Below are 24,900 nucleotides of genomic sequence, written 5' to 3'. Positions count from 1 at the left end.
TTTACAAATGAATTCCATTTTGATATTTTGTTCACATAATGAATTTTTATTCACGCAAAAAAATAGATTTACTGTTATAAAATGTTGTAATAATTGTATAAATAATATCAGCACATTTGTGAATGTATATTAGACCCACCAGCTGATGCGTATTAGACTCGTGACGACATTTGTTACTGTTGAACATTGGCAAAACTTGAACATTTCTGCTACTTTGAGCTCAGTTTCAAGCCATTTTCAGTACAGTGGAACCTCAAATTTCAAACTTAATCCATTCCAGGAGCTAGTTCTAAATTCGAAAAGTCTGAAATTCGAAGCAATATTTCCCATAAGAAATAATGGAAATACAATTAATCCATTCCAGAAACCCAAAAATATTCACAAAAAAAAAATTTTTTTTTTTATTATCACACTGGCCGATTCCCACCAAGGCAGGGTGGCCCGAAAAAGAAAAACTTTCACCATCATTCACTCCACTGTCTTGCCAGAAGGGTGCTTTACACTACAGTTTTTAAACTGCAACATTAACATCCCTCCTTCAGAGTGCAGGCACTGTACTTCCCATCTCCAGGACTCAAGTCCGGCCTGCCGGTTTCCCTGAACCCCTTCATAAATGTTACTTTGCTCACACTCCAACAGCACATCAAGTATTAAAAACCATTTGTCTCCATTCACTCCTATCAAACACGCTCACACATGCCTGCTGGAAGTCCAAGCCCCTCGCACACAAAACCTCCTTTACCCCCTCCCTCCAACCTTTCCTAGGCCGACCCCTACCCCGCCTTCCTTCCACTACAGACTGATACACTCTTGAAGTTATTCTGTTTCGCTCCATTCTCTCCACATGTCCGAACCACCTCAACAACCCTTCCTCAGCCCTCTGGACAACAGTTTTGGTAATCCCGCACCTCCTCCTAACTTCCAAACTACGAATTCTCTGCATTATATTCACACCACACATTGCTCTCAGACATGACATCTCCACTGCCTCCAGCCTTCTCCTCGCTGCAACATTCATCACCCATGCTTCACACCCATATAAGAGCGTTGGTAAAACTATACTCTCATACATTCCCCTCTTTGCCTCCAAGGACAAAGTTCTTTGTCTCCACAGACTCCTAAGTGCACCACTCACCCTTTTCCCCTCATCAATTCTATGATTCACCTCATCTTTCATAGACCCATCCGCTGACACATCCACTCCCAAATATCTGAATACATTCACCTCCTCCATACTCTCTCCCTCCAATCTGATATCCAATCTTTCATCACCTAATCTTTTTGTTATCCTCATAACCTTACTCTTTCCTGTATTCACTTTCAATTTTCTTCTTTTGCACACCCTACCAAATTCATCCACCAATCTCTGCAACTTCTCTTCAGAATCTCCCAAGAGCACAGTGTCATCAGCAAAGAGCAGCTGTGACAACTCCCACTTTGTGTGTGATTCTTTATCTTTTAACTCCACGCCTCTTGCCAAGACCCTCGCATTTACTTCTCTTACAACCCCATCTATAAATATATTAAACAACCACGGTGACATCACACATCCTTGTCTAAGGCCTACTTTTACTGGGAAAAAATTTCCCTCTTTCCTACATACTCTAACTTGAGCCTCACTATCCTCGTAAAAACTCTTCACTGCTTTCAGTAACCTACCTCCTACACCATACACTTGCAACATCTGCCACATTGCCCCCCTATCCACCCTGTCATACGCCTTTTCCAAATCCATTAATGCCACAAAGACCTCTTTAGCCTTATCTAAATACTGTTCACTTATATGTTTCACTCTATAAAACTGTTGCTTCAGTCATTAAAAGTTTTTTTGTAACTTCCCTTTTAAACGTTTGTAGTAAGTTTATGCGATCCCCGTTCCTTTTGGGACTCAATTGTTCGCATTGTTCCCGTGTTTTTCTTTTCTTGTTATTTGGATATAGTTGTTCTCCCTTGCCCATATTCGTGTTATAGGGTTTAATTTTTCCGGAGGGCTCCTCCCCGGTTTTTCATTCCTCAGTAAGAAAAAACGATCCCGTTTCTTGATTGGGTTCCCGCTCCCCGGAAGATCTTATTCTGACTTAAAACACCCCTCTAAATTTGTCCTGAAAAGATTTGTTTTAAGCCGGGTTGGTTCCCAAAAAGTATCCGTTAGTAATTTACATCACGTGAATGGGCCCTTAAAACTATTCCCCATGTCCCGTGTTACACCTGGAGGGTCGTTATAAAACAACCGATTAAATACTTTTTGGGCCCCGTTTGGCAACTTTTCTTTAGTTAAAATTGTGTCTGCGAACATAAAGGGAAACTAATGGCCAATCCCCTCAAGTGTATCCCTCTGCGAACCCTGGGGGAAAGGGGGTTTGCTAAATTTTTTCTAATTTCAATGTTCCTCCAGGAACAAAATTTGTTATGGGAACCATTTCACAATTTTGTGGTTAGTTTTAAAAATAAGACTGGAGACAGTAGCTAAAAAGTGTTTAAAAAAGGGATTTTCTGAAGGGATACCCTAATCCTTTAAAAGATAAAGAGTGGTTTTGTAAGGTTCTTGAAAATTTTTTACCTTTACGATCTCAAATCCCCCCAGCCTCATCATCCTGACAATGGGGTTGGGGGAACAATAAAAATGCCCCTGCTTGAGCCCTATCAATCCCCAAAAGTGAACGGGGTGGTTTTATGTCAGTTCTAAAATTCTTTACAAAAAGTTTCTATAACCTCCACATTTAGTTTCGGTGGAGATAATTTGTATGAGTTGTTATTTCTAATCACAAATTAAACCCTGAAGTTTCCCCCGGCCAGCAGCTCAAAGTGTTTTTAAAAAATCCTGAAACACTTAAATAAACAAATTTACAAATCAAAACCCTCAAAAAAAGCCATCCAAAAAACAAAGTATTCAGGTTATGCACTAATTTAAAAAATGTCTCAATAAAGCGTCAAAAAATTTGTTGGTCATTCGGGGAGTTGAAAATATCACTGGTAATAAGTATAAGGTTGGGGTTTGTACTGGTCATTAAAAAATCGATTTAGATCAAAGGTTGTATGTAATTGATTTAGCCCGACTAATGTGACAGACTCGACAAACCTCCGTCCTTACTCTCTTCTCCGTACTCGTCGGGATCCCTTTGATTTTTCCCATTACGAAAGGGATTGGGAAAACCTCAAGTATCATTTTAACTTTAATTTAGTTTTCCTCCATCGGGATGGGGTTGCCAGTGCTAGAGTTTTATCCTCCCCGAGATGACACCCATTCTGCATATTCAATTGATAAAATAACTGTCTACAGTCCTCTGTTTCTGTCTCACAAACAGTCCTCTGTTTCTGTCTCACAAAATAACTATCCACAGTCGTCTGTTTCTGTCTCACAAAATAACTCTCCACAGTTGTCTGTCTCACAAAATAACTGTCCACAATCATCTGTTTGTCTCACAAAATAACTCCACAGTTGTCTGTTTCTGTCTCACAAAATAACTGTCCACAATCGTCTGTTTGTCTTACAAAATAACTCCACAGGCGTCTGTTTCTGTCTCACAAAATAACTGTCCACAGTTGTCTGTTTCTGTCTCACAAAATAACTGTCCACAATCGTCTGTTTGTCTCACAAAATAACTCCACAGTCATCTGTTTCTGTCTCACAAAATAACTCCACAGTCGTCTGTTTCTGTCTCACAAAATAACTCCACAGTCATCTGTTTCTGTCTCACAAAATAACTCCACAGTCGTCTGTTTCTGTCTCACAAAATAACTCCACAGTCGTCTGTTTCTGTCTCACAAAATAACTCCACAGTCGTCTGTTTTTGTCTCACAAAATAACTGTCCACAGCTGTCTGTTTGTCTCACAAAATAACTGTCCACAATCGTCTATTCGTCTCACAAAATAACTCCACAGTTGTCTGTTTCTGTCCCACAAAATAACTGAACACAATCGTCTGTTTGCCTCAAAATAACTCCACAGTTGTCTGTTTCTGTCCCACAAAATAACTGTCCACAATCGTCTATTCGTCTCACAAAATAACTCCACAGTTGTCTGTTTCTGTCTCACAAAATAACTCTACAGTCATCTGTTTCTGTCTCACAAAATAACTGTCCACAGTTGTCTGTTTCTGTCTCACAAAATAACTGTCCACAATTGTCTGTGTCTCACAAAATAACTCCACAGTCGTCTGTTTCTGTCTCACTAAATAACTGTCCACAGTCGTCTGTTTCTGTCTCACAAAATAACTGTCCACAGTCGTCTGTTTCTGTCTCACAAAATAACTGTCCACAGTCCTCTGTACATCCTGACAAGCTCAACAGGTCTCGCTCCAATCTCATACTTCTGTATTATTTCTTTCTTCACATCTATGGTGTTTCTCATTTTCTTTACCACAGGGGTACCACTAGTAAGTTTCTTTGGGCCCATGGCAGCTTATTTCACAGCCCCACAAGCACTAAACACAATTAAATAATCGTAAAATGTGTGAATGAGATCTCAGGTTAGTGTTCACTCAAGCATAAACAAAGCTAGACTGCTCTGTCCGTGGGGACGCGGACAGAGTGGGCCAGTGGACAGGTCCCGTACCCGGTGGTCCGAAAATAGGGGCGCGTTCGATAATAGGGACACAGTTTGTCCGAAAAATGGTCTTTTTCGAAATGTTCGATATGTGATACGTTCGATTTTTGAGGTTCCACTGTACTAAAACTAATCAAAATCATCTCTGTTTTTGTAATATATACACCTACCATCCGACTTACAACCTACTCGACATACGTCCACTTGACTTACGACCGTGTGTCTGGCAGCTGGGCTGGGCCGGCTGATGCACACCACGGTACAATGTTTGACAATACTCGCGGCGGCAGTGAGTCATGCAATTTGAGTTACATCAGTTTGAGTTACCCTGCCCTATCACCAGCATGATACTGTATTAACTGTACTAACTGGACAGTAAATTTCACCATGGCCCCTAAGATGAAGTCTGAATCTTGCACTGGAGATTGTGGCAAGAAAGGCTCTTACTCTCGAACTCTCTATTTGTTTTCACTGTTGCACATAAACCTGTCTGTATCTGTCTGCCTGTATCTGTGTCTGTCTATCTGTCTACCAGTGTGTCTGTCTACCAGTGTGTCTGTCTACCTGTGTGTCTTTCTGTCTACCTGTATGTCTGTCTGTCTACCTGTGTGTCTGTCTACCTGTGTGTCTTTGTCTACCTGCATGTCTTTCTGTCTACCTGTGTGTCTTTCTGTCTACCTGTGTCTTTCTGTTTACCTGTGTGTCTATGTCTACCTGTGTATCTATGTCTACCTGTGTGTCTATGTCTACCTGTGTATCTGTCTACCTGTGTGTCTTTCTATCTACCTGTGTGTCTTTCTGTCTACCTGTGTGTGTCTCTGTCTACCTGTGTGTGTCTTTCTGTCTACCTGTGTCTTTCTGTCTGCCTGTGTCTTTCTGTCTACCTGTGTCTGTCTCTGTCTCCCTGTGTGTCTTTCTGTCTACCTGTGTGTCTGTCTACCTGTGTGTCTTTGTCTACCTGTCTGTCTTTCTGTCTACCTGTGTGTCTGTGTCTTTGTCTATCTGTGTGTGTGTCTTTCTGTCTACCTGTGTGTCTTTGTCTACCTGTGTGTGTCTTTATGTCTACTTGTGTGTCTGTCTTTCTGTCTACCTGTGTGTCTGCTTGTCTGTCTCAGAGACACTCATTAAGAGTGTACTTGGTCTTGAAGATGCCATATTAATAATAATAATCACTGAGGCGCATTAAATGTATATAAAACGTTAATATGTAAAGACATTTTGCTTAATCCATCTATGATTTTTTTCAAAATTATATAATAAACATGCTACATAACATATAAATTAACAAATATGAAAAAAAGAGAGATACAGAGAGACAGCCACATCCTGTCAGCCAGTCAGCCAACCACCCACCCACCCGGCCACCCACCCGTCCAGCCACCCACCCTCCCACCCGGCCAACCACAGACCCGGCCACCCAGCCGGATACGTATTACACATGACTCACGAAATCGTAATGACACGATTGCAAACAAACCATACCACGGACGGGATTGAACCTGCGGTCAGAGAGGCTCAAAACTCCAGACCGTCGCGTTAGTCACTGGACCAGTTTGTTTGCAATCGTGTCATGACGATTTCGTGAGTCATGTTGACGGCATTGAGGGGACTTGAGCTAGAGTTCGTCACGGCCACACTAGCTGGAGATTTGTCTATAAAAACTTGCATTTGTGGTCACAGTGGTGCCTATGCTAACCTTCCTATGGTGTAGAAATATACCTAGTTGGACGAATCTTATTGTGGCTAGCTGGTCCAGTGGCTAACGCGACGGTCTGGAGTTTTGAGACTCTCTGACCGTGGGTTCAATCCCGCCCGTGGTATGGTACGTATTACACATGTTCCAGAGTTGTTTCTCTTTACTTAGGGTACAGGTTATATTACATTCTGGCAGGATGACACTACCAGTGGTATTCTCCCATTCCACTGTGTCGACAATACACAAAGATAACAGTAACATATGATACTGTATGCGTTGTAAAATTTACAATACAGTTCACTACAATGTGTACATTATATACAGTACATAAATAATTAAAATATAACAACAGAAGTAAATTATGGTAAAAAGAATGAAATAATGATTGTACATTACATTACAGTATTATGTAGGTAGTTTATATAGGAAAGTTTTGACATTATGCCCTACCCAATATGTTGGCAATTTTCAAAGGTTCGACTTACGTCCATTTTGACTTACGACCGGTTGGTCGGAACCAAGCTTGGTCGTAAGTCGGATGGTAGGTGTATTCCATTCTATCAAATGAGACCAAGAAAAAACGAACACAACTGTAAGAAACATATGAAAAAACACCGCAAATTCGCTGCTTTTTTTTTTTTTTTTATTCGCCAGTATTCTCCCGGCCCGGGTCTTTTCCAAGTAGTGGTGACCCAGCCTTGGCTCCCTATCAGGGGAGTATCTTGAGACATAAGTTTCCCATGGGAGGAGGCACAAGTACCCCCTCATCTTTGGGACCAACTGTCCCCAGGCCTAGCCACATTCCCCGCCCTCACGGGGCTCGTAGGGAGAAGCTAGGCCTCTGATCTGCCATCTACCCCGCCTCAAAGGTGCTCGTGGGGATGGCAGTCTTGTGAGCTGCAGGTGGTAACAAGCTCAGGCCTTCTCTCAATTCGCTGTTTTAATCCAAAATTACTGTTCCAGTTTTTTTTTATCTCGTTATGCACTGCATGCTGCAGGATTTGTTTTATTTGGTGCACACTTACCACATTGATTTATTCTCTCATATCTAGGCCCAAATTTACCACTCACAGGTTATCTGAGTGAGCTGAGCTCATGGTGTAAATCTATGGTTTAGACCCTGGCTTCAAAGCTGTAGATCTACGGGACGGACCCTGAGAGGGTTAAATCCATTAACACTATAACTCTTCTGTCCCCAAAAATGTGATCCTTAATTCAACTCAACATTGACCTTGGGCTGTCATGACCCTTAGAATTCAGTAGTAATAATGAGCACATACTGTTACAAAGACAGAACAAGATTTCTATGTCAGTCTTAGTGAAGTTCAGATGCCTGACTCTGCCCCTTCGCATTGGTGGTGAATTTTCCTTGTTTTCTTCCTTGAATGCTTGTCCTCGATTTATACGCCTGCTGGGCAAGTGGTTGGGGCACCATACACCAGCTGATCCTCCACTATTACACTATTAAGGATATCTGTGACATGGTGAAAGGTGGGACTAACTCAGGTGAGTTGTGTGAAGGTTCTGGCTTTGCCAGAGTTCATGCAAAGGGGTCTACCTGACCTTTTATTGGGAATACAGTGGACCCCTGGTATTCGATATTAATCCATTCCTGAGAGCTCATCGAATACTGAAAATATCAAAAAGCGAATCAGTTTTCCCCATAAGAAATAATGGAAATCAAATTAATCCGTGCAAGACACCCAAAAGTATGAAAAAAAAATTTTACCACATGAAATATTAATTTTAATACACACAAACTGAAGAAGACATGCACAGTTACATGACACTTATCTTTATTGAAGATCTGGTGATGATTGATGGGATGGGAGGAGGGAAGAGTGTGGATGGTGTTAGTGTTTAGAAGGGGAATCCCCTTCCATTAGGACTTGAGGTAGCAAGTCCTTTTCTGGGGTTACTTCCCTTCTTCTTTTAATGCCACTAGGACCAGCTTGAGAGTCACTGGACCTCTGTCGCACAACAAATCTGTCCATAGAGCTCTGTACCTCCCGTTCCTTTATGATTTGTCTAAAATGGGCCACAACATTGTCATTGTAATAGTCACCAGCACGGCTTGCAATAGCTGTGTTAGGGTGATTTTCATCCATAAAGGTTTGCAGTTCAACCCACTGTGCACACATTTCCTTAATTTTTGAAGTAGGCACAATGGATTCCACAACTAGCATAGGCTTCTCAGGGTTAGCCCCAAACCCTTCAAAAACTTTCTTAATTTCCATACTAATTCTCACCCTTTATACCACAGGGTTGGCACTAGAAGCTTTCTTGGGGCCCATGGTGACTTATTTTGCAGAAACAAGCACCAAAAACGGTGATAATACAGAATGTACCGAATGTATCCTTAGATGCGCGCACACTGGCTAGCTTGTAAACACTGGCACACACAGGGCAGTTCAGGCCACACGTGGACACGTCTCGTACGAATCGTATCGAATACCGGGTTTTCAATCGGATACCGAGGCAAAATTTTTGTGTTAAAATGCATCGAATACCGGATTTATCGAATACCGATGCCATCGAATACCGGGGGTCCACTGTAATTGTTTCCATTTCTGTTTCCAGTTTCTGTCCAGATTGTTCAGTACTTGAGAGCCTGTTGTCCTATAGAAACTGTGTTATAATTACAGATTCATTCCTGAGCCATAATATTCCACACCTAATTTTAGTTAATTTTCACTTGCAAAGATGAATATATATCTGTTAATTGAACAGAATAAATCTGTAATACAGTGCAGCACCTACTGTAAGTGTCTGGAGCTTTAAGAAGGGAGAGGGTAAATGAGTGGGTATGAGAGGGTGAATGAGTGATTATGTTGCAGAAGGTCTCATGACTTGCCCATGGAGCAAACAAACATACAAACACCTTTATTACTTTCTGCAGTATACAAAATGTATTTTACGCATAATAAAATATTGTTAAGCACAAAGAATGCCACTAGCATGTGGTGCATTTTGGGCAGACTAATAATAGTGCTTACACACTACATAGTTTTTTTTTTTTTAATGTACAAAAAGTGAGGTAGCTAAGTGAACAGTGGCACAATTTTAAGCATGCATTAATAGAAAAATTGAGATAGCTAAATAAGTATGCATTAATGCAAAAGAGAGAGGTAGCCAAAAGAAAATAGTACAGTTTTAATTAAGTATACATTAATACAAAAAAAGAACAGTAACTAAATGAAAATAGTGGTTTTAAGAATACATTAATACTTTAAACTGATTTAGTGATCTTAAGTTAATTGGAATTTCTTAAGCAGTTTCAAACTGGCTCTGTGTCTTCAGACTATGGAACGATTATGAGAGATGAAGAAACAGGAAGTTTATTAGGCTTTCATAGAATTGTAATGTAACAAAATGAGTAAACAATTTTCTAGAGTTTGAGGAAGACTGAAAGAACGAGGATGGAGTTGGATGAACTGGTTTTGTTTGATATAGCATTGTGTTGGTTAAGTTATGTTAGGAAGATGAGATGATTTTTAACAATTGCTCTAAATTGATTGGCAGACAGGACCTTCTGCTGGTTCAAGCAGTGCATTTCAGACCTTAGGGCCTTTGATGTGTATTGTGTTTTTGCATAGGGTGAGTTGGACAACTTGTGTTGTGCCTGTGTGTTCTGTTGCAGCTATCAAGGAAAAGTTTCAGGAGGAGGGTTTATGTTGGAGTTTAATCTTCTCTCTGTATATAATAACCACAGCAATATGATTGCATATTTTATATATTAAGTTCAGACTCTTGAAGAGGGAGGAGGGGGGGGCAGGTGTTGTCTGGCACAGAAATGGGAGATAATCTGCACAGTAGCTTTTTGTTGAGTTATTAATGGTTTTGGGTGACAAATATCATAGATGAAGTAAGGATAAATTAGAGAGTGGTATAGTTTAAGTAGTGTCATTTGGGGTACATAATGGCATATCTTGGAGAGCATGTTAAGTATGTGTGAGCAGCTGGGTGGCTACCACTGCCGAAATAGCTGTAAATCAGTGGTAATATTAATTCTATGCTTCTTGGTCAGTCTCTCTATAAGATTAATTTGGTAAAAACTAATGAAGATTAATGTACAGTGGGCATTCATAATTTATGTGGGTTGTGTTCCTGAAAACTGCGCACCAATGATTTCCAGAACTTACGGAAAAATAGGATTGTATTCCTCAGACCTCAAAAAAAATTTTTTTTTTTTTTTGACTGTTATAATTCTTCGAATATAATACAGTGGTCCCTCATTTATCGTAATTAATCCGTTCCTGGAAGTGTTACTGTTATCGAAATTTACGATTTTTGAATCAATTTTCCCCATAAGAAATAATGTAAATACAATTAATCCGTTCCTGACACCCAGAAGTACTAAAACAAAAAATTTTTTACATGAAATATAGATGTAGTACATAAACAATACAATGACACATGATGAATGAAACATTAACAGCATAACACTTACCTTTATTGGCGATTCTTCTTAGTGTATGGAAGACTGGAGGAGGAGAAAGATTGGATTATTTACAGTTTGGAAGGGGAATCCCCTTCCATCAACACCTCAGGTACCAATTGCTTTTCTGGGGTTACTTCTCTTCTCTGTTTCTTAATGCCACTAGGACCACCTTGAGAGTCACTGGAGGCCTGTCTAGCAAAATAACTGTCCAGAGAGCTCTGTTTCTGGTGTCTCTTTAACACTTCCCTAAAATGGGCCAAGACTTTCACTGTACATGTTGCCAACATGGCTTGCAACAGCCTTGTCAGGGTGATGTTTCTCCATAAATCTTTCCATCTTACCCCACATTTCAAAAATCGCCTTAATTTATGAAGAAGGCACCTTCTTCCATCTCTCTTCCTCCTCCTCTGCAGCAAGATTCTGTCCCCAAAAGAAAACGCCTGGGCCCCACCCCCCCCGCTGGCCCATTAAAGGACAAAGCACGCCACCCCCAGCCCACCCCAGCCACAACCTTTTTCCACAACAAACCTTATAGCTTTTTCCTTTGAAAATTTTATTATTGGCACAAAAACCCCCAATTTTTTTGCCCCTCCCCCAATTTGGGGGCCCCAAAATTGGATTTCCCCAAAATTTGCCCCCCTTTAAAAAGGGCCAAATAAACGGAAATTTCGAAGGTTCATTGTGTTTATTGAATAAACTTTTTATTTTTTTTAAAAAAAATTAAAATTTTTATTTTGAACACTCTTAAAAAGGAAAAAATTCACCACAGTAAAAAACTTAACCCCCCGGGAAAAAGAGTTTTACTTTTGGGGGAAAAATTTATTTCTTTTTTTTAAAAAAAACATTTCCCCCCTTTAGTGTTTAAGCTTTTTCTAAAAAGAAGGGAAAAAATCCAAATTTCAAAAACCCCCCTTCCCTTTTTACTGTTGTCAGACAACTCATAATGAAGTGCCAGGTAACAACACCTGCTATACAACAAGGTCCTCGAATTCCTCAGGATATACCCAAGCGTTTGAGGAGGGAAGGTGATCATTTCATAATACAGCTTCCTTCAACTCAGAAGAAATTTGCTCAGAAGAGATGCATCGTCTGTGCACAAACAAAACGACGGCAACAAAGACGCAAAGACACTCGGTTTATGTGTGAGGAATGTAAGGTGCCTCTGTGCATGGTGCCTTGTTTCAAGGAGTTCCACAAGCTCCAGCAGTTCTAAAACCATGTCCAGTGATTGTAAATATGTAAATATATGATAGAACATTAGTATTATACAAGATTTGTGCATGTTTATTGAAATAAATGACAGTGGTAAACAATAATATGATAATAACTTTAGTGCGGTTATTGTGTTCAATACAGTGAGTTTATATATATACATTATATACAGTATTGGTCTCTCAGGCCCCAAATGTTAGTAGGAATAGAAAAAAATTGGAAAAGAAAAGAAAAAAATGTAAAAACCGCAAAATAATGTAATGCGCGTATGTGGAATTCGTTGATGTTGCTGCCACCACATCATTTTTGACAAACTTCTTGGCACTGTATCTCGGTAAGTACTGATCAGAATTTTTTTTTTGTCTTATTACCTTCACAAAAATATGCTCTTTAATTCTGTAAGAAAAAAATTTTTTTTTTTTTTTTCAAAGTTTCTTGGACACTGGAGCACCACTTCAGATTTTGGCCTTGGCCTCTGAAGGGGTTAACACTCACTGTGCACTGTATTAAAAAATCTGGAACCATTTAGCACCTTATGGGAGAAACAGTTCAAATGAGCGCCAGCTAGAGCAAACAGCACGGCAAACACCTGGTATTCACTGATTTCACGTAGTGTTAACTCTCCCATTTTAAGAGGAAAGTGATGTTGACCCTGAGTTTAATGGCTTTGAGGTGGATGTGGTCATAAGTGGTTGAGGAAATATAAAAAAACCTTGATAATAACCCATGTGCAATATTTGTGCAACACCCTTTCAGAATCAATCAATCAATCAATCAAGTTTATTCTCTATAAGGATTACAATGCTGGGTTTACAGATTTTGGTTATTGTGTGGTTTACATGTAATAAAATACTAATTACAGAGGGGGCCACTAGGACACCTAGCATGGCTAGGTATAAAAAAACCATACCACGGGCGGGGATAGAACCCGTGATCAGAGAGTTCTATCCCCGCCCGTGGTATGGTTTGTTTGCAATCGTGTCATTACGATTTCGTGAGTCATGTTAATGGCTAGGCATTTCGAGCAAACTTAGATTAATTCTTAACCCTAAATTATTACAAATTATGGAGTAAGTTGACTAAATACTAAGTTACTAAATACTAGTTTGTGAGTTTACCAATGTGAATGCTTTTTGTTTTGGCACAATACGTACATAGTTTCTATATTGGAGTATCACAGGCAAACTTATGACTAGTTAGGAATCATTATTTTAAGATTAAGATTCGTATTTCTGTGTTTATAGTCAAATGGCTGAGTGAGTGAAAGTGTAAGTGTGAACCACCAGGTGGTTTTTCTGTAGTTAGGTGACGGGGTGGACCAGGGAGATAAGATGTTTTCTAACGGTAGTTTTGAAGGTGATGAATGTGTCTGCAGTTCTAGAGTTTTCAGGTAGGGTGTTCCAGATTTTATGGCCTTTGACATGCATTGAATTTTTGTAAAGGTTTAGTCGGACACGGGGAATGTCGTAGAGATGTTTGTGTCTGGTGTTGTCTGTGGGTCCTGTCACAACTATCAAAACAGCATTTTAGGTCAAAGTTAATATCGGAATTTAACCCCTTGACTGTCGCAGTCGTATATATACGTCATAGGAGATACCGTGTTTGACGTATCTATATGCATAAATTCTAGTGGCTTCAAACCAAGCAGGAGAAAGCTGGTAGGCCCACATGTGAGAGAATGGGTCTTCATGGTCAGTGTGCACCATATAAAAAAAATCGGGGAGCCAGTGGTGCATTGTGGGAATGCCATTTCAGTCCTCCTTTTTCAGCATGTCTAGCGGTAAGAAATATGTGACTCCCCAGCAAATCTGGGACTCTTCCCAAGTGATGCTCTAACACAGATGGAAGTGTCAGTGAAGATCAATTTCATGATTTCCAGGAGTTTGAGACCAAAAGCAATGGAGGAGGAGGGAGGAGGAGGAGGAGGAAGGAGGAGGAGGAGGAGGAAGGAGGAGGAAGAAGTTGGAGGAGGAGGAGGAGGAAGGAGGAAGAATAGGAAGAACAATAATAATAATACGTAATAATAATAATATGTAATAATATGTTCCCTTGAAGCACGAAAAATATTTCACCCCATGACAGTGACAAGATAAAGGGAGATAACATCTGATAAGAGCTGACGTTTGATGAGCGTAAACGAGGGTGGGGGAGGGTGCAGCTGATAAGAAAAGATTAGATGACCATCCCCCTCCCTTTGTTTTTGCTGGTACACTAACATTTCTGTCTGTCTATTTGTCTGTCTGCCAAGCTCCCTGTCTATCCATCTAGCTCTCTGTCTCAGAGAGAGCCATTAGACTGCATCATCATCACGTTTACTCACATCTTCAAGCAGAGTATAGCACTTTGTCTGGATTTTTTGGGTTAGCCTAGGTAATTTACACTATGTATACTTGTATTTGTGTGTACCTGTGAGACAGAGATAGACAGACAGATAGAAAGAGAGACAGATTGAAAGAGATAGAATGAGGGAGAAAGATAATTAGATAGAATGGAGGGGAAGCAGCATCCGACCCCATTGTTTTGACAGGCGGTAGGGGGGGTGAGTAATGAGACAATATGTAATTTTGACAGCTGCCGAATCCTGACTCAAAACAATTATAAGCCACACACTCGCACACAAGACAAGCTTGCTGAATGGAGATAATAGCAGTTGTATGAAAGTATCTAGTGACTATATATGTGTATATATATTATAGAAACCAGAAGCAAGAAGGGAAGGCAGGAATGAAGGAAGGACGAGATGAAAGGAAGGAAAAAAGTAAGGAAGGACAGATGAAGGAATGTAGGAAGAGAGGTAGGAAAGGAATGAAGGAAAGGAATGAAGGAAAGGAATGCAGGAAAGGAATGAAGGAAAGGAATGCAGGAAAGGAATGAAGGAAAGGAATGCAGGAAAGGAATGAAGGAAAGGAATGCAGGAAGGAATGATGCCTAGGATAACTACATAACACAACTGCCTGCTAATACTTTGAAGAAAACTGCTCAGACGAGGTGTTTTGTCTTTGCACATAAAAAAAAACTTTCACAAAAATGCACACACACTGGTTTTATGTGTGAGGAGTGTAAAACACCTTTGTGTATGACACCATGTTTCAAAGAGTTACACAAGCTGCAGAACTTCTAGGAATATGTCCAGTGACTGTATATTGGTATATATATTATAGAACAATAGTAATAAAAAAATTTTTGTATTGTTTTTGTAAACAAGTTTTGTAAACAATATATTGATAATTATGTTTGTGTGCTTATTGTGTTGCATACAACGAGTGTATATATGTACATTGCACCTTACTTTGGTCTCACAGGCCACATAAGTTATGTGAAAAAACAAAATAGTGAAAAAAAAAAAACCTTCAAATACAGGTAAACCAAAGCTTACCGGGTGAGCGGCAGTCGCCGCTGTTGCCATATGCGGCTCATTTTCTGCAAACTTCATGCCTCTATATCTGAGTAAGTGCTGATGGGAAGAATTTTTTTTTTTTGGACTAAAACAATCACAAAAATAATCTTAACATTTTCATAAGAAAAAATAATTTTACTTTTTCGAATATTTTGCGACACCAGGAGACACTTCAGGATTGGGCCTTTCGACAGTCAAAGGGTTAAGGTCCTGTAGATGTAGATTGCACAGTAGTAAGTGTGAATGTCTTATAACCTATGCCCTAAGTAAAGAGAAACAATTCTGGAACGTAATACTGTACTTGTTCAGCAGGCTGGCTGGCCGGCTGCGTGGCTGGCTGGCCGGCTGCGTGGCTGGCTGGCCAGCTGCATGGCTGGTCGGCTGATGGCGGTCTGGCTTTATCTCCGTTTGTCTGTCTTTATCTGTCTCTGTCTTTGTCTGTCTCAGTCTCTTTCTATCTGTCTCTGTCTATCTCTGTTTCATAGATACACATAAATACAAGTATGCATAGTGTAAATTACTTTGGATAACCCAAAAAATCCAGACAAAGTGCTGTACTCTGCTTGAAGATATGAGTAAACGTGATGACGTGATGACACAGTCTTGTGGCTCTCTCTGAGACAGAGAGCTAGATGGATAGACAGACAGGAAGCCTGACAGACAGACAAATAGAAAGACAGACATGTTTGTGTACCTGCGAAAACAAAGCGAGGGCTGATGCTCATCAAATGTCACTTCTTATTTTATGTTATCTCATCACTTCACTGTCAGGGGTGCACTGAGGCTTGTTTCTACATGCTCCAAGGGAACTTCTTATTATTATTATTTCTTCTTCTCCATCTTCTCCTTCTCCTCCTCTTTTTTTTTCTTTTTCTTCTTTTTCTTTTTCTTCTCAACCTGCCTTCTGGTCTTGGGTTTTCTTATTCAACTGTGACTTGATAATGGTCCAGGATGGGTCAAAATATGTCAAGTCTCTTTTTTCCAAGTGTACAGCGTGTTGTTGTGAATTATTCCAGACATGCTTTTGTAACACTTATTCTTTACAGTAATGGCATTTAGATTACTTGTAGGTAGACAGTGGCAAAAGCTGACAGGTGGAAATACACACACCAGTAGCAGAAAATTCTTGCATTAAATGATCCTTTGCTACCAATATGTTAACTTTGCCTAATGGTAATCTTGTCCAACTTATCGTAGACCAGGTTAAAATTAATTGAGATCATTAAACGTCAGTGAAATACATCCCAGAATGGCTAAATGAAATACACCCCAGAATGGCTAAACTGGTAACTGATAATACAGTATTTCATGCAATGTTCAGTGTGTGTGCACATAAGTTTGTGTGTGTGTGTGTGTGTGTGTGTGCATGCGCAAGTGTGTTAGTTTTTTCAACGATGCATTTACACTTGTTTGAAGGGTAAAAGTGGTGTTTGTATCGGTTAGAGTTTAAAGCTTTTTCAAAAAAGCATTGTGGTTACTGGTATATGGAGAGTTTCATTCCAAGATGATGCAATGAATGCCAACTCTACAGACATGCTTGCAATGACAGTTGTACTTATCTTTGGTTTTTGCTTAAGATAGGCAAAAGTTGCAAGACCTGGTTTCATTGAAACAAAGTTTTTCTGTGTGTAGAACTTTATCAAGTCATGACCTCATTAAGTTCTGCACAGATTGAAACATTGTCCCAATAATAGCTTGTTTTGTGTCTTGTGTTTTCTAATTCAGGCTTATCACCAATGTGATCATCAGACAAATGTGCAACACCTGTGTATACTATTTGCTTTGAAAATTTTTTGCTAACTAGTGACTTTTTCATTTCACTACAAAAGTTATGTACAGATGAGTGGCCTTTTTAGTTTAGTTCATTACAATCTCTATATTGAATTGAAAAAGCCACTGGTTGGCAAAATGTCTTCAAAATAAAGATACCCAGGTGTTGCACATGTGTCTTATTAACTTATTAGTATTGTATGGTACCATTGATATAATAATACTTGTTAGCAGTATGCCATTTCATCCCCCTGGATTTTGTTACACTATACGTACGTATTTACTAAAAAAAAATGCATGGAATACCACTGCTCAGTTTCAACATTTCTACGATATAAGTACCGTACTCTTCACTATGTGGAAAAGCTTTCATATGTTACATAGAATATTTAAAGTTATTTATTGTGTGCTCAAAATGAAAATACTAGAAATAGCAAAGTTCACCGAATACCCAAAAATGATTGTTACTGTATATCAGTATAATAATTTTTGTGAATTGTATTTTTTAAAAGAAAATTTATCTACAGTATATAAATCTTAGTCATTTAAATATGCATGTTTAGAATCTTGTTTTATATCATAACTTTCAGAATTTTTTTTAGATGAATGTTGGCATTTCTAGTAGATTGTTTGATGATTGGGGCTTCATTTCATTGTTAGAGACTGAACTGCATAAGCATAAACAGCTATAAAACTTTTGAAACTTGGAATTATTCATTAGACCATTGTTACTGGTCACAAGTAATAGGAAGCAGTAAGCAAGTTTTTTTTTTTTAAATGATTGATTCGTTAAAGCTTATGCAGTAAGGTTTGTTTTTGTAAGTACAGTACTGTAGTAACTTCTTTGACCTTATCTCTTTCATCCCTGTGTCACAGGACCAGTTACATTTTTTAAAGTGCTTTATGTTGAATGTGATTAATAATTAAATTATCAACTATATGGTTTGAAACAAATCATATACTGTATACGTGGAACACAGCTTAATGGACCAAGGAAGGACAATTAATTTTCATTTTTTTTTTTTTTTTTTTTTGGTCATCTTTGTAGCAATGATGTGAAGCACAGTAAATTGAAGAGATTTTATGAAGAGCATTGACATGATTATCAGAAAGACCCGTGAGCACTTGGCTGAGTGGGGGCATTTGGCAGCAGCACACTAAGGGCCCAGGTTAATGCCATGTTTTGCTCTGTTCCAGATGCCCCCGCTCGCCAAAGGTGGCGCTGCATGCAACCCCGCCTCTGTCCGTTTTGCTGGAAAACTTTCAGTAATTCGTTTAACCTGAAACAACACATTGTGAACGTGCACACAGTAGGGGAGGGGATTGAGTGTGAATTGTGCCATAAGGTGGTCAAGAACAAGTGGTACTTGCGCAAACACCATGTGACTGCCCATGGTGCTCCCCTGCGACGCTCCAAAGGCCCAGCTGAGCCCAAGTCTAGCAAGCCCTTGACCAACCAGCATGCTGCCAATGATTTAAGAAAGAACTTTGGCTTGGCACTCACTCCTACTCCCCACCAGATGGAGACATCCCAACCTCAAGAGGTCTTCACTAAGAAACAAATGGATCGCATGTGCTGAATTCCCCTTCAAAATCACTCTAGTATGTTCTGCAGTTGACGTTTGGGATTCATTTATGGATGATTTAGACAAAGTGTAGTACAAAGGCTGTAATAAATCATTCGTAATATTTGTATTAGAAAAATGTCCTGTCAGTAATTAATTTTTGACAGATAAATTCAACAACAGGTGGACATGGACGAAATATTTAATGGTTAAGATCCTGAAAACACAAGTACCATGCTTAATAATAAAAAAAATAGATTTCATGGCTAAATTGTTAAAAAATGGTCCAATATGACAACAGGTTGCCATTTGTGAGCCTTGAGTAAGAGGTAGCATGTAGTGAAGACTCTTATTGCTAAGCATGACTCTGTCCAAGTAGTGTTCTCGTAGACTTATAGCAGTTTTTTCATTGCTCTACTCGTGTTCTGCAAGATAGATTCCTTATTCTTTTGTCACCTCTTGATTAACTTGACTATAAAATTAGAACATTAAGAATAATACAGTAGTTGATCTGCTAAAAATTATTAATGTTAATTTCAGGAGGTAATTGGCTGAAATAAGAAATGTAATGGTAAGGAATGAAATGAAGCATGGGATATTGGCTGGAGTTGCATCTAGCTGATTTAGCCAAAACAAAAATCCACCTGTCCACCTGTTGTTCCCTGGTCAAAGAATCCTGATAGCTCTAATTCCCTAAGTAAGCTAAGTGGACTGGGATGTCCCAAGAGACAGCCATACTGAGAGGACATTTCTTCTTCCCTTGCAGACGCTGAATATCTGGTGCGGGCATGCGTTCCCAAGCTTTGGAACAGCCGGCAGCCAGGCATCTGTCCAATATGTAACCGCGTCTTCAGCAACAAATTCAATCTGAAACAGCACATTATCAATATTCACACCAAGGGTGAGGGGGTGGAGTGTGACTTGTGCCACAAAAAGTGTAAAAACAAGTGGTACCTGCGGCGCCACCAGGTGACCCATCATGGGGCTCCTCTTAAACGAAATCGCAACTACACCATGGAGAAGTATGTGAATGATGAAAATGATCAGGGAGCTAAGGACACAACGTCCGAGTAGCAGTCCACTCGTCACTGCATGTGTTCAAGGGCAGGAGGAGTCGGGCCCTACTGCTCTAGACTCTGCAGAAACATATCAATAAGCGTATTTGGGTCAGCTATTTTAAACCTGTTAAAAGTGTCTTGCTACCTTTGTTCACAGGTCAAGAAATAAAGTATATAATAAAAATGATTTTATGTAAGGTTTTTAAATGGCTGACCTGATACATTTTTCTCCAAAGAGGCTGATCATATTTTACATAGGTATTCAGCTTTTAAGAGCTGGCAGAGTCTTTACAATGCCCTCAGTTTTCATTCTCAGGCATAAAGTAATAACATAAGTGCTCAACATTTACAATACATATAGGCCTAAGTTAGAAAGGTATATACAGTATCATTACTTAAATGTCACAGCTTTGGATGGCATACAAGGAACCATGGCCCGCTTGAGTATTGGTAATGTGTTGGTTCATTGGTGAGTGGATGGTCAGAGTATCTAGAATGTTTGTACTGTATGGAATATGTGGAGCTTTATCACTTGTATAGGGTAACTGATGAAACTGCAAGAAATGTATGTAATGCTCATTCTCACTCAGACTTGAGACGTTAGCAATACATAAAATTCTTGAAATGCTTTAGATTGAACCTCTCCATTTTATCCCAGTGTGACTTGGGAAAGTCTTTTTACACCTACATTTCCTCTGTACCTAATTTGTGCCAAAAAAAAAAACTTTTCTTTATTTGCTGCTGATTGGGAAATAAGTAACACATTGTTTTCAGAAGCATCAGGCAATCAAGATCTTGCACATCCAGTTTGTGTAAGTTTGAGATGATGTGATGATAGGAAAACCCACATTTTAAAGTGTTTTAATATACATACAACATTTGTGTACAAAGTAGAAAAAAAATCACATTGTCTCTTGAGTGCAAAGATACTGTGCCACTTATTCATAACTTCTATGTCTTCCAAAGGCTACGACAATATTTAATCAGTATGTTCACATGTATTACCATAGAGGTAGCTGTTGTTTGTCAATTTTAAAATACCTCAACAAAATAAGAAAGTGTTAGTGTTTACTGGGGTTTTCTCCTATTACAAATGTTGCTCTTTTATATCCAGCTAAACAGTACTGCTCCTTCTACACTATAGGGAATGTCTCAGCATAGTGATGATCAATACACTTCTTAATTTTTAACAAGGAAGAGCTTAGGGATTGAACATTTTGTGTGTGTGTGTGTGTGTGTGTGTGTGTGTGTGTGTGTGTGTGTGTGTGTGTGTGTGTGTGTGTGTGTGTGTGTGTGTGTGTGTGTGTTTTGGGGGGAGGGGTGATGTGTGTGACATGATATGGGGTTGATAATGTTAGTTATTTTGTGTGGAAGTTATGTTATAATGACAGTGAATATTGTTCCTAATTATTTATGTTTTCTGTATTTGTTCCAAGTGCTGTTCGTGGTATCTATAATGGCTCCTGGTGCTAGTGACTTTATCCTTAGGAATCCTGGTGCCGGAGAGGGTAGGTCTAGTAACTCATGGTATTTGTTTGACTGTAGTGACCCTACATGCCAAAGAGGGTGATTTGTAGTGGTCCTTTTAATTGTAATCTCTTCTTTGTGAACCTTTATGCTTCTGATGCTTTCTTCAATGGATCTTAATGCTAGAGATGTTGCAAATAAGGACTACTACTTTTGGTTTTCCCACTAATTCTTGATGGTCATGATGTATAATATATACAAGAGTGACTTCTGGTATTGGTTCTCCCATGGTAGCTTATGGTGATGGCTATTTGTTTATCATGGAAATATGAAAATTTCTCCAGAGTCAGGTCTTAATAATGTAATGAACTACTTTTTTTTTTTTTCTTTTTTTTTTTGGACAGTTATTCCACTAACTTGCGGGTCACTCTTCCCCGTCCCCATAAAAATTATAATGCATACAATACGATGCAGTAGTAGGTGTCCAACCCCCACATAAAAAGCAAAAGATGCCACACTGGTACTGGTAATATTTTAATGTACGTGTATTCACTATTTATGGGAACACTTGATCTTGCTACTATTGGTTCAGGCACACGACACAAAATTACAGGATGACATGGAGAGGCTGCAAGTCTAATCCTGATAAGGTAGAAAGCATGGAAGACAAGTGTCTTCTCCAGAAAGGAAGCAAAACATCACCAGCATACACAGCATTGGCAACCATAAGACTAAGCCTTAGGAACTTTGATAGGGATGTCTTCTAGATAATGTACAGTACATGAAAGTGTGGCTATTGTTGAAATTTGTAGCACCAGCATAGTCTGTACCTCCTCAGACATGACATAATAAAGCTTAAGTGTCCAGAGATTTCCTACCAAGCTAGTTACTGAAGTTAAAGACCAGATTAGTGAAGACAGACTGGAGAGCAGAACCTCTCAACACTGCAGGCTTGAAGGAACAGTGGAGATATGATTATAATGTCTTGGAGGTAGATATGTAAATTGTCTGTTCCAAAGGGTTGGGCCAGGACAAGATACAGGTATTATAGTGGTTAATTGTAGGATTGCTCAGGTCTTACCTTCACTTTACTTGGATATTGATGATGATAAAAATGTGGATTGATCATTCTCAAGGATGATGCCAAAATATTGAGAATCAAGAATGAAGAGGATAAAAGAAGGCTGCTAAAGGAAAGGGTAGGGAAAAGGGTATTAAATATTGTTTGTCAGGAGAAATGGGGAAAGTCCTCACATGAAATCCACAAAGAGCTTTTGGTAATGTGACCTAGATCTTCTGCTGGCTTATTAGATTACCTCACAAAAATATTCAGTATCATAATGTAAGATGTGGCTTGAGCAGACTCCAGGAATGGTGAAATAAATGGCTGGTAAAATTAATCCAAGCAAAATCGAAGTTGAAAATGGCAACTGAAGCTAGTGTAACGTCTGGGTAAGATGGGGAAGACAGCAAGCTCACTGAGACATTTAAAAAATATGAGTGAACACCCATTAACCTAAATCTGTCCTCTGAAGTGCACACAGAATGAAGTGCACACAGAATAACATAAGACTTGCTAAGCTTATGAATATAACAATGACATTCAGAAATGTAGACAAAAAACTGCAGGGCTGGTATAGAACCCTCACCAAGTTAAGAAAGTGAAACTAGAAAGTACGAAGGAGTTTTTACCGATTTATAGCTAATGAAGCAGAGCTAAGCTCACAATGTTGTCTTCAGACTTTGGTCTTTTGTAATTTTTTTTAAGTTTCTAGTAGTTGTAGCATTAACTACCTCTTGTAACCCATTCCATTGTTTACCACTCTTTGCAAAGAACTTTCTGGTATCCTTTCAGCATCTCCCTGTCTTAGTTTATAGCTATCCCCCCCCCCCCCTTTTTTTTTTTCTTTCATACTTTCCTTCCTGTTAACAGTGATGGGAAATCCACCTTGTTAATAATATTAAGTCTATTTGTAATTTTATGCTCAGTTATGTCTTTTGTTTTTCTCCTAACAGCCAAAGCTGGCATTTCCAATGCTTACAGCCTTCCTTTGTAGCTCATATATTTTAATTCTAGGAGCCATTTTGTAGCTTGTTTCGGTACTTTTTATCTTAACATATTTTGGTGTTCACTCTACCACTGTTGTTCATTATATTCCACTTTTGGTCTAATGTATGTTGTGAAGGAAGGCTTGGGAGGTAGGGACTTGAGCATCCAACAAGCATGTGCGAGTGTGATAAGTCAAAATTAGTGGAGAAATATGACTTGCAATTTGAGTGTGAGTATGGTGATATCTAGAAAGGGACTGAGGGAAACTGGCTAATTAGACAAGAGTTCTGGAGGTGGGAAGTGCAGTAGTATCTGCATTTTGAGAGATGAGTGGGGATGTTACAGTTTGGTAGGTCATTACTAGCTCTTGGCATTTTTTTTAAATTACACCAGAGAAGATACATTTATGAGATATATTTCTGTCACTAAGTTTGCACCAATTAGTTTGTTACACATGCCTCAGATTTTTAATACAGAAATTGTTTTATAACAGCAAAACACTGTATACATAATTACACTTTTTAATTACAGTAATTCCTTTATGTATAGTACAGTTGAACTTTCTACAATCTTCATATGCACATTCCTGGTAACAAGTGAACAGTGTGTTCCCTCCACCCTAGACCCTTATTTACATAACGTGACTGATTTATTAAATTCTGATGTGGAATAATTTATGTTGGAGCATAATTAAAACAACACTACAAATAAATGCAGCATATTTCATTTTGTGTTGGTGAAAATACCATGACATGAAGGTATTGTGATGGAGGAAATGTAATAAGACTGAACCTGATGTAGGGCACACCATGACCTTAAATGTACGAAGAGGTTATACTTACTTTTAAAAGTTAACACTTGTGCTTATTTGAGAAATGAAATATGTAAAACTAAGTTGAGGGAGGATTAGAAACAGAAGGGAGGAAGAAGATTTAAAAAAAGGATGGAGTTGAGGATGAGGTTAATGATCACCTTTTGTCATTAGAATATACAGGCTTGAGGTGATGGCTGTGCCATCTGCATTATTATTAATGGCCATAGGTAGCTTTAAATAAATAATGTACAGATACAGGAATGGATTTGGGGAGAAAGGGTGTGGCACTTATTTTGAAATAACGAGTGATTTTGCTCTTTGAGCTTTTGAATGTTGAGTATCTTAGATAATTGCAAGTGCACATTAAGGCTGTAATCAGTTGTTTGTTAGAACCCATAATAATTATTGCATTGTTTATGGTCAGGTAAGTGCCACACATGCAAGAAAGCGGTCATGTGATTGCATGTAATACTATGGTGGTGGCAGGAATAACTCAGGGGCTTACTGAACCCTTGTATTATTGATAACTACAGACTCACTTGCTTAGTTCTACATGTTAAGCAGCTGGTCCCACCCCAAAAGTATATATTTGGCTGCCATTAGTTAAATGGTGGTAAATAGAAGCTCAGCTGTACAAGGAACTTATTGGCAATACGTTAAATTGATAAATTATAGTATGGTATATTCTTCAAAATTACACGTCTTTAAATTCTTGAAGTTATTATAAATTTTTAATATTTACTATGTACAGTACTTTTTCATAATGAGGCATGTGTTTTATGAATATTTGGTTGAATTAAATTTTTTCGTAATTTTTAGATGATTAAATCGCTACGTTGAGATTCACTATAGGTTTGTATCTACACCATGACAGTAATTTAGTT

The 24,900-nt window shown here is 38.9% G+C and overlaps 1 protein-coding gene across 7 annotated transcripts in view; it reads left to right on the top strand.

Moving 5' to 3' along the window:
* Window positions 1–24,900, top strand: part of LOC128700474 (protein abrupt) — a 411,962-nt gene that overhangs the window by 102,816 nt on the left and 284,246 nt on the right. For 3 of the 7 annotated variants that reach the window (XM_070086919.1, XM_070086920.1, XM_070086921.1), the window contains exons 7-8: window positions 18,260–18,664; window positions 19,394–19,534. The exons of 3 other annotated variants lie outside the window; for them this stretch is intronic. In XM_070086919.1, coding sequence (XP_069943020.1) covers window positions 18,260–18,642 — 383 coding nt within the window. In that variant the 3' untranslated portion in view covers window positions 18,643–18,664; window positions 19,394–19,534. Of the gene's footprint in view, window positions 1–18,259; window positions 18,665–19,393 lie in introns of all 7 variants that reach the window. One more of the 7 variants, XM_070086923.1, reaches the window with a different exon arrangement.

Source organism: Cherax quadricarinatus, chromosome 20, assembly GCF_038502225.1.
Source record: "Cherax quadricarinatus isolate ZL_2023a chromosome 20, ASM3850222v1, whole genome shotgun sequence".
In the NCBI taxonomy this organism is placed as follows: Eukaryota; Metazoa; Arthropoda; class Malacostraca; order Decapoda; family Parastacidae; genus Cherax; species Cherax quadricarinatus.
The sequence above is the reverse complement of the archived record's forward strand: the minus strand, read 5'-3'. Positions and strand labels throughout refer to the sequence as shown.